The sequence below is a fragment of the Hipposideros armiger genome, unplaced genomic scaffold (genome assembly GCF_001890085.2).
Source record: "Hipposideros armiger isolate ML-2016 unplaced genomic scaffold, ASM189008v1 scaffold_188, whole genome shotgun sequence".
In the NCBI taxonomy this organism is placed as follows: domain Eukaryota; kingdom Metazoa; phylum Chordata; class Mammalia; order Chiroptera; family Hipposideridae; genus Hipposideros; species Hipposideros armiger.
In genome coordinates, this window is record NW_017731538.1 from 321,905 (window position 1) to 332,872 (window position 10,968).

Genomic DNA, 10,968 nt, shown 5'->3' on the forward strand with positions numbered 1-10,968 from the left:
ATATGGCAAGGTTGTTAGTTTGGGGTCTCTCCTGAGGACTCCTTAGATGTCAGGGGCTGGATTCTACCTTTCCTGATGTTCGAGACCTGGGGAACAGGCCAGGTCCTCCCACTTTAAACAGAACTGAGTGGGTAGGAAAGGAAGACATGGGTGGGTGCCCCCCCAAGCCCCAAGCAGAGCCAGGCCCAGAGCTGAGAAATCCAGGATTGTATTCTTTTTAGTAACCCCAGTTTCTCTTACCTGTGCTCAAGGGTTATATTCATAAGTGGGCTGAGGTTTTAAAGGAGCCTCAGTACCCAACTGGGCGCAGGGTGTCTGAGCAGGTAAACTCTGAAGTAAGAGGCCTGTGAGGGGAAAAAGGCTAGGCTGTTCCCCAGCTAAAGGGCTGTGGAGATTCCGGGTTTGGGGTACCTCTTAAGACCATTAGGACTGGAAAAGGGATTCCACGCTACACTGAGGTGAAATTAAAGACACCAGTACAGAAGGTAGGGTCCTCTGAGTGCCACAGAGCAGCTGGGAGGAGATGCCACGCTGAGCGCCCACCCATCAGAGTCTGCAACAGTAATCCATGGCATCCCGACAGAGTCCTGGCATGGGGGCGTCAGTGCCTGCCACTTGTCCCAAATTCTCCTTAACCCCTCAACATGGGCCTTATAATCCATACTTCACAGATGTGGAAGCTGAGATTTCAGGTGAAGGATCTGCCCAGTCACCCCAGCTTACAGGTGGAGTCGAGAGTCCAAACCAGTTGGTCTGACCCTAAAGACAGGCTCTTTCTATCTACTGGGAAGATCATTTTTCTCTCCCTTCATCATGAACGAGTCTTCTGCTCCTCAGGGGACAGGGCCTGCCTGGGACAGGGCCCTGGGCCCCACATATCCCCAGACAGCGAAAGAAGGCAGGGACTCAGGGCCAAGGCCACGGCCCCTGGACATCTGGGTCTTAATGTCACTTATGATCTGGCTTCAGGGACTCCTCTCTAATCCCTTTCTCTCCAGCCACTCCGTTTGTCCCAGCTCCTCCATTTGTCCCAGCTCCTCCCTTTCATCCTGGTGGAGAAGCCTGACAAACAGTTTACAGGCTGGCCATCAGGACTAAAGCCATTCAGAGGATGGGGTCTTTGTTGTCCCTAGGAGGGAACTATATTTAGAAAGGTCTGGTCAGAGGCCCCAAGAAACTCTGTTTAAATGCTGGCGGGGGAGGTGGGGCCGGCGGGGAATGTGTTACAGATTTGGCAGGACACTGGGCGGGGAAGTGGCTCTGGTGCTTTGACACTATCGTGAAATAGTGGAGAATGATAAAGGCTCTGAGGAGGCAGGAACAAAAAAGAGGGGGAGAAAATCGCACATGACCCCTGGGAGGCTGTCCTCACATCTATGAGTGGGGCGGGTGGGGACGACTTCTCTGTGGCCCTTAGGCTGCAACGATGCTTCCCTTCTCACACTAGCCAGGGGTGGCCCCTCCAGGGTTGGGCTGTTTATGGCCTCCTCTCCAGTTCTAAGGCTCAGGAAAAAAATCTTCGAGAGAAGGAGTGAGGGCACATGAAACGGAGGCCCAGGGGGGCGCCGCCGATTAAAACTTGAGGCCCTCAGAGCTTTGCACCCTGCAGCTGAGGCAGGGAGGGCAGCAGTGAAGGCTCAGAGAGTACCTACTGTGTCTGCACTTGCTCGGGCTTTAGTCAGCTCTCTGATACTCCAGCCACCCTATGAGGTCAGCTGCCGACGGCATATCCCTCGGCATGTGCTGGGCAACACAGTGGCCATTCACTAAAAGAATAAAGAAAGAATGAATAAATGGCTAGATGAACTGTTGATCAATCTCCATTTTGCAGATAAGAAAACTAAGGCTCAGAGACCAAGGTCATCGATGGAGTTTAAAAAACTAAGATTTAAACCCAAGTCCATCAGACCCCTAAGACGAGGCTCTCTCGTTCCACTGCACCCTGTTGCCTCCAAATGACAGTTATGGGTTGAACTGTGTTCCCCGCAAAGTCAGATGTTGAAGTCCTAACCCTTGATGCCTCAGATTGTGACCTTATTGGGAGACAGGGTCACTGAAGATGTAATTACTTAAGACGATGTCTTTAGGATGTAGGCCCTAATACAGGATGCCTGGTGTCCTTATAAAATGGGGAAATATGAACACAGAGGCAGACACACAGAAGGAAGATAAGTGAAGACACAATGAGAAGACAGCCATCTACAAGCCTACGAGGTAGGCCTAGCACCCATCCTTCCCTCACAGCCCTCAGAGGAACCAACTCTGCCAATGCCTTGATTTCAGACCTCTAGCCTCCAGAGCTGGGAGACATACATTTCTGTTGAGTCACCCAGATTGTGGTTACAGCAGCCCTGGGAACCTAATACCACCCTCGGCCCCAGCAGCCCATAGCTCCAGTCTCCTGTGTAGGGTCTTCCGCATACATCCAACCTCTGCTCCGCAGTTTTGGCATCTCCTTGGGAAAGGTGACAGAGGGAAGGCCAGTGGGGAGTCACTGGCACATTCTGAAAGATGTTGAACCCAGAAACCAGAGCAGCATTTCCTGGCTGAGCCACCCCACCAACCAGAAAGTTCGAGGTCCCGGCACCTGAAGCCCACACTCTGGTTACTCAGGGAGTTTGGATAGGTGGTCATTTCCGGCCTCAGGCATGGGGTAGTGGTGCCTGGCCCTGAACACCAGGATGAGCATATGATACAGACTGTGACATCAATGACTGTCCCTCCCAGACACAGGGCTGTTCTCTGACCCCTGGCCCTCCTGAGCAGAGAGAGTGACAGAGAGGAGTGGACTGTGGGGACCAATCATCCTGGTGTGCCCAGGACTGGGAGCTGCAGGCCTTGCAGTCCCAACACCAAGTAAGCCCTGGGCACATCAGGAGAGTGGGTCACCGTGTGGCAGTGTGTCATCTCCCATGCTTCCCTCTCCAGTCCTATTGCTGTGGTTGCCACCCTGTGGGGTCATGCCTATGTTTCGTCCACCCCATCGAGGCTGTGTGGTGCCCAGTGGACCTCGGTTGGTATGAGAGCGAGACTAGGGCTTTGGGGCCCATGATGGGTTTGAACACAGGTTCTCTTACAAGCTGGGTGATCTTGGGCAAATTACTGAGCCTCTCTGTGCCTCATTTTCCTTGAGGTTGAGGCACAGATTAAAGAAGATAATATGTGCACACGCTTGGAACAGCACCTGGTCCCCAGGACTTAACCCCCAGGACGCACCTCTATCTGCATGCTTAACTCACAGCAGGAGTTCAACAGGTGTCCCTGGGGAAGGCTTGAGCAACCTTCTGAGCCTGTTTGGGGCCAGTGGATCTCATCCTATTAATGAATACCCAGAATGCCAGGTTGAGGCAGGGCTCTCCACCCATCGCCACATGACGAGCACCTGCTTCACCCCGAAGCCCTCTGCTATGGGGGGAAGACAGCAGGGAGGAGGACATTCATAGAGAACTACAAGGGGACCCAAGACTGGCCACCTTCCCAAGGAGAACAAGTGGTCGTGCAAGGGGCAAGGAAATATAAACACGACTCACTCACGCCTAGGGGCTAGGGTCCTTGGCATCCACCTGTCTTCCAAGATGAACAAGAGAAGCCTCATTTTATAGACAAGGAAACTGAAGCAGTGAGATGAAGTCACTTACCAAGGTCATGGGTAAGAAGTAGCATGGCTGGCACTTATCAAAGGCACCCAGTGCTCTATGGAGACCCTGAAAGCAGGTAATTGGGGACCCAAGCAGGGAGCAGGAGGAGGCAGTGTGAGATAGGAAGCCTCTAGGGATGGCAGGGGAGTGGGGCTGCCAGCTCTGCCTCTGTGGGAGGGCAGAGTCCCCAAGGCTGGGCCCTGGTACAAGGTTGAGAAAGATGCTGGGGTGGGGGTGGGGCAGCCGTTTAGCTCAGTTGGTTAGAGTGCAGTGCTCATACCACCAAGGTTGCTGGTTCGATCCCCACATGGGCCACTGAGATGCGCTCCCCACAACTAGAATAAAAATAACTGCTTGACTTGGAGCTGATGGGTCCTGAAGAAACACACTGTTCCCCAATTAAAAAAAAAAAAAAGAAAGATGCTGAAGGAGAGCAGCAGGAAGTCTCCCCCTTCATTCAAAATTCAAGTCAGGTTTTCAGGTTCCTCAGAGTCCTTTTTCTGACCTTAAAACCAGGTTAATCACAGGAACCTGTAATATGCACATTTGCCTTGAACACAGCAGGGAACTCCCAGCATCTCCTGGACACTGCTTTGGAAACTTCCAGCCAGCTCAGGGCAAGTGGGGGCCCCAAACCTCACCATGGGTTCTGTCCTGACCCACAACGCAGAGCTTGCCCTATGGAAAAACCCAGGCAGAAGCCAAGAGCTAATGCTAGCTATTATTATCCTGATGTCTCAGTGTCTGCAAAAGCCTGTGTCTCTTGGGGCTGCTCCAGCCAGTTCTTTCTTCCCCCAATCTGTACACAGCCCATGAAAGACGAGAATGCATCTCCAGCTGGGCTGGGCACCCCACTGCGAACCCTTTGTGCCCAGATCATTCAGGAAACAGTCCTACAGTTCTCCCAGTCCTCCTGCTCCCTCCCCCAACATAGGCAGCCGCCCCCAGACCTAGGCCCTCTGAGAGCCCCCTCGCTCCACCAGCCTCCTGGGGAGACTTTCAAGGATGGAGGGGGGTGTGCTCCAGACAAGGGCCTATTCCCTCCTCTAGGGATCCTGTCTGGCTGCCAGGCCACAGACACAGCCAGGCCCACTCACAGAACTTCCCAACACTTTCTTATAGTCTAAGTGATGTTTCCTTTGGCAAACTTGCAGGGCATTTAATTCCAAAGGAAACTTCTTCATATGCCTCTCCAACCAAATGAGGGCCATCTGCCTGGCTGGATTAGAAGCAGTAGAGGGAGCCTTCTCTACTTTCTTCCCCCAACAATGTCGGGGTCTGCATAGCCTCCACCCCCTATTCCAAAGGCAGAAGTGAGGTAGAACCACGGGGGCCTCCCCGCCTGGGTCTGACCTTTACCAAACATACCTATGACCCAGTTCTCCCTCGGTCTGCAGAAGTTAGCTGCCATTCCACTCATCAGGAGTCTGATGGACACTTTAGGTCCAAAAGCACCAACAAGGTTATGGCGCCTGGTTCTGCAGCACCTCTAGATCTCCAGTATGAAGAAACACTCAGTCCTGACCCCTCCAAGTCTCCTTGTTCAGGGTTGCATGAGACCCCTTACTTTTGGGATTTCACAGGAGGGTGGCCAGGTTTAGCAAATAAAAATACAGGATGCCCAGTGAAATCTGAATTTCAGATAAATAATGTTTTAGTATACTATGCCCCAAATATTGCATGAGATAGGCTTATTTATTAAAATTTATTTTAGTGTTACAAGAGCATCTTGTGTTTTATCTGCCAACCCTATCAGCAGGGGAAGGTTCAACAGGTGCGTTTCTTGGAAGTGAGAGGGGGGTTGGCCTTTGGCAGGAGAAGGACAAGGGCGAGGGGCTGGTGACCAGAGAAGGATGTGGCCTCAGACAGCCAACTAGATAGATAAGCCAACTAGGACATCAAGGAGCCCGCTCTTGACCTTGGGCCCTCGGCTAGGAGCAGAAGACCACCTGGAGCCTGGACAGTCCATCAGGGGCTCTGTGTGCAGGTGCAGCTTCTGCACCTGGAGAAAAGGCCTCTGGATTCCATATACTGATAGTGATTATAATAATGAAGCTATCGGTCATAACAGCCAACGTTTATATCATGTTTCCTATATGCCCAAGTTTCCTACATCCTAAACACTGACTCATGTAATCTTCAGGACAATCCATTGAGAAAGCTACTATTATTATTCCTTTCTATTTACAGATGAGGAAACTGAGGCACAGAAAGCTTAAGTAACTTGCCCAAAGTCACACAGCAAGTGAGGGGCAGGGCTGGGACGTGAACCCAGACCTGTGGGATCCTATGCTAGGTCAGACGGCAAGTGGGGGCCAGGATCCAGAGCCTGCCCAGGCTGAGCGTCCTGAGGGGCTTTGCCCTGCCCTCTGCCCATGAACATGTCCCCGTGGGGTAAAAAGAGCAGCAACAGAAGTAGAGGGTAGCATCCCCATAAGGAGAAAGGCACATCATGCAAGTGAACGTCCCCAGCTGCCTCCCCAGATGCTCAGTTTTCTCTCATCCACTGAAGGAGGAGGGATGGGGGGAGGGGTGTGCAGCCCACCTTTCCTAGAGCTCCACCTACAAGGGCTCTGACTGCCCCCCATGTCAAGGAAGTGGAGGCTGGGCGGGGCCTCTTTAGGAGAAGTCTTCTCACTATTGCTACAACCCCTGCAGTGCCTCCAGTCCCTGGACACAGGAAGGCCTGCACCCAAGTAGGTCTGCGGTCCCACATGGGAGCTGGGAGAAATGCTTCCAGTCATGGGCAGAGAGCCAAATTCTCGCCAAGTTCCCAGGAACTGAATCCGGACTGGATCCCAGGAGAAGATGCTGAGTGTCAGGAATAAAACGGGCTTCAATCCTTTCCAACCCCATGCTGCCCAGCTACTGCCAAGGCCTGGAAATTGGGAGTGGGGCTGCCTCTCAGGCAGGGGAGAACCTGGCTGCCCACACCTCTTCCTGCTGAGGTCGCATCTCATTCGTGGCGCAATTGTGGTGGCAAAACGGCAGGTCTCCAGCCACCAGCCTCTCTCCCTCTCTACCAGGCTCCTCCCTGCAGCCCAAATTACCTTCCTAAAACACACACCTGATGACGCATGTCCTTAATCTTAATTGTCCTGAAAGCTGCTCCAGCAGAGGGGTCCTGGAGAAAGCTGAGATTGGATTAATTCAATCAACTCCTATCGGAAGGAGACAGGCTGACTTCCAGGCCCAGGGAACGGTCAGACTGCATCTGTGACACTGGCATAATAAAGTGAAGTGACATGGGGAGAGTGAGTAAAGAAACTACAAAACAAACAAGTGTATCCCACAGTGAACTGGGAAAGAGGGATTGAGGTTCCATCACTGGGGAGCTCTCTGCTCTGGCTGTGGCAAGCAACGCCTGGAACCCATGAACTGCTCCCAACAGTATCGACCTCCCATGGCTTGAATTCTCTCTCACCCAGCAACCTTCAGACAACCAACCTGGCTCCCCAGGACCCTGGAAGCAGATAGGGGGTATCCTGGATGGGGTTCCAACATGTCTGCCACTGGAAATAGATGTTCCTCATTTCTGCAAATTAGTAGCCTGGTTTTTTAATTTATGCATCTATGAGGTCTGAATTTTGTTAGCAAGAAGGCTGAGAATGCCCAGTCTCTGGATCTACAGGGCTCAAGGTTCCTGGGTTCTAGCACATCACCAAAGTCGTGAGTCCCCACAAGACCTTCACCCTGAGGATACTCTACCTTGCAACTCACATGACCTTTCCATCTTCCCTGCCAATCATGGCCTAGAGTCCAAACTCTGCATAGCACATAGCCATTCATGGTCCGTCCCCAACCTGCTTTCCAGTCTGATTTCCTGACCCATCCCAAGGACCCAATCTTGGTCCCTCCTTCTAGAATGCCCTCACTGATTCGTCTTTAAGGAGCAGCACAAATGTTTCCTCCTCAATGACACCCTCCCTGCCTCTCCCCACTGGGCAGTTGGCACCTGTCTCCTTGGTGCCCCTCTGCCTCCACCCCAAGCCCTCAGGATCCTCCCCAGGAAAAAGTGGGTGAAGACAAGAATACATTTGGGCTCAAAGGACCAACAGGTGATTATAAGACTTGTCAAGACTCACACTAGGAAAGCCAAGACTCAGGTTGGGGGTAGTTTTTCTCTCAGCAATCGCGGGCAGTCATTTAGAGCATAGAGGCCAACTCTGCATCCTGCTTCTTGGTTACCTCATAGCTTAGTGGCTGATTTCATGAACTCTTTCATGTCCACTTTGACCCGCTCTATCCTTGGCCACTCTGCAATCTCCTTCACCTTCCTGGCTGCTCTCTAGGCCAAGCAGGCTTGATGCCGTTCTCCTTGGCTGGACAGCTCTGCTCACTGTTCAAGAGTCCGGCAGAGCTAGTAGCATTCCTATTAATCCAAATGATTTTTTATCAGTGATGTCGAGTCTCTGGGGTCAGCTGCTGGAGATGCCCCTGTGGTCCTGGTTGGTCTCTGAGAAAGAGTCCCCCACCCCCAATGCCAGCCTCAAGCCCATGGTGCTGGAAGGGAGGCACATGGTGAGGGTCTTGATGCTTTCTCTCTTTCAAAATAAATTTTCCGGGCAATGAAGGGCGGGCATCAGAAGCAACATCTGAGGAGTGACAGCAGGCCTTCCAGAGTTGTGCTGTGTCTGAGGAGCCAAGAGTATTCCTTAACTAAGATGGCCTGGAAAGAGCTATAGGAGGAGGTTGTCCAGACATTGTGACCGTCCCTCCTGTGGGGAGAGGATGGGTCTTCCCAAGGAGAGAAGGATCTAGGGTATCCTGGTTGGTTTCCTAGGAGACTGCTCCAGGAAATCCTAACAGGAATATCTATGGGAAGGCAGCTGTTTTCCCGTTGCTCACAAGTTTTCTGTCACTGGTCCAAAGGGCTGTATCTGCTTTACCCCTTCTGGCCTCTCCTGCACAAACTCAGCCACTCAGGCAAATCTCCACTACCTTCTTCTTCATCCTCTTCTAGTCTGGGGCTGAAATAGCTGTCTGCATTCTGCATCCCCTTACATCTAGTCCAGCCAGGACTCAGCCACTTTTTAAAACATGCACCACCGGAATCGGAGCTCCCCTCAGTGCTGGCATTTGCCCCAGACAAAAATCATTCGGCCTTGGAGGACAGCAGAGCCATCGACATAGCAGCAGTATCCCAGGCCTCTACACTTCCGTGACTAAGGGAGACCACTGCCTGAGCCTCAGGTCACAGGCCACGATGATGCTCCCATGTTACCATGGTGCATGGGGTCCAGCCCAGGCAGCCATGGCTTTGTGTCTCCACCCTCAGAAATCTCCTCACATGGGCCCTAATGAAATCACCTCACTTCAAAGCACTTAATAGGATTACACTGAATCACATTCACATCATTTAGTGCATCCACCAAGCCTGGTATTGTTCACATGATTGGCTGTGTGAGTCCTTCATTCATTCAAGGGAAAAAATAATGCAGGAGATGAAGGGTAGGAACAGGGTAGGTTTCAGGGTTAGAGTATAAGTGTCTGCTTATGCTTTTCAGTAATTACAAAGAGCTACTTCGGTTCCAAGAGTGTTCTTACTGGTCAGTTACAGTTGGTTATTTTCTGGACCCTCCCTCCATCACTGGGGATGGATGGAGTTTCTCCATATTTACTTAGTTGGTTTCTCGTTTACTCTGAGTCACATGAGTCAGTGAGCTGACTTGGCCTATCCCAAACCCCTCAAACTGCTTTTCCTTTGCCTTGGGAAGAAAAAGTAACATAAGTATCATGTTCCTACTTACTCTCAGAACTTAGAGATGATGCCTATACGAGATCTAGTTTCTCAGAGTCTGGTATTCTGAGACTCAGTCCCTGGCATATGTGCTGGAGAGAACTGTGGGGTGATGAAGACTAGATAGATCATCTTCTTTTCACTGTCCATCCCAGAGTCTTGCGGCTGGACTCTTCAGGAGAGAAGACATCTCTGAGCCGGGACAGGCTCCAGGCGTGTGGCATGTGACCCCTCCTGGCACATCAAAGACCTCCAGCTGGATGTCTTGCCTGTGTCCTCAAGCTGGGCCATTGGTGAAATAGGCCTCAGAGAAAGAAGGCAGTCAGGAGACACCTCAGGAGGCAGGTTTATCCTGCCGAGCTGCAGCCCGGGCCTCAGGCCTTCCCTGCGGAAGCCTAACCTCTGCTGGAGTCCTGGGCAGCAGGAGTCTAAGGCTCCTCACCACGTAGGTGTCAGACGGCAGACCTGGGACCACCTGTGCATGCCTACATCTGAGATGGACGCTGACCCCGGCGGCGTTGGCAAGAGCCCCCACAATGCTGGTGATCAGAATTTGTTCACGCTTCAGTTTGCTGCAAATGGGCCATCACAGTCCTTAGGGTTCAAACCACCTGAATGGAGGCTGACGTTATCTGGGGAAACTGGGGGTCGAATCTCATCTACAATGGTGGGAATGAAACAAATGGATCGCCTTTAACAACCTCCCTCTGCCTGTGAGGCCCTGATTAAACCTGAATGATCAAGAGGCCCCCACGTGGGCACTGGCCACTGGCCGCCTTTTAAGACAGGAGTCTTAACCTTCTTTGTGCCATGGACTCCTAGGGCAGCTAAATGAAGCCCAGAGGCCCCTGCTCAGAAGAATTCATTTAGATGAGTCAAGAAAAACACAAGGTCACCAAAAAAAAAATGACCACACTGGAATATAGTTACAAAATATTTTGAGCTACAGTGTTTTATGGGCTTCTTTACCCACACTCTGAATAGTAAGATCTACTGGCCCATCTGACAACGATCTTAATTCTAAGTAGTGGAGCATAAACGAGATTTGAAGACATCAGCAACAACAGTAAAAGAATATGAAAATATCTGTGATTACTCTTATAACAAAGGTACTGCTAGTAATACTGTGGTTTGTTGCCTATACTGAAGATTGGAGGAAGTGCTGCTTTAAGTTACAAGTTAGTGAAAACAAGGGTGCAATTCTTTTCCCATGAGTTCTAGCCAGGCACAGATGGTGACTTTAATGCATCTCCAAGGTTAAGAATCACTGCTCTAGTGACTCCAATCTATCGCACTTTTAAAAATACAAAGAATTCTTTCAACTTCCTTTTTAAAAAAAAATATGAAAAGAAGAAACTTTAAAGCAAAACAAACACAGAGTTGTTTTCCATTTTGCACAAAAAAAGTCACTTTTCCAGCCCACTGCCAGGCTGCTGGGTTGGGGAACCAGTCTGGCATTTACCCTGGGACTCGAATGAGCTTCCAAACCCCTAATGCCTGACCTCTTTCCTGCTCTCGGCCATTATTCTTTCTCTCCCCACCAGCACTACCCACAAAGCTCCACCACAGTGAGGACTAAAAAAGGGGCTT

General features: G+C 51.2%; 1 protein-coding gene across 1 annotated transcript in view; it reads right to left on the reverse strand.

Moving 5' to 3' along the window:
• Positions 1–10,968, reverse strand: part of DKK3 (dickkopf Wnt signaling pathway inhibitor 3) — a 51,172-nt gene that overhangs the window by 13,561 nt on the left and 26,643 nt on the right. Inside the window, 2 exon segments of the mRNA XM_019652883.1 lie at positions 5,192–5,204; positions 10,618–10,650. Coding sequence (XP_019508428.1) covers positions 5,192–5,204; positions 10,618–10,650 — 46 coding nt within the window.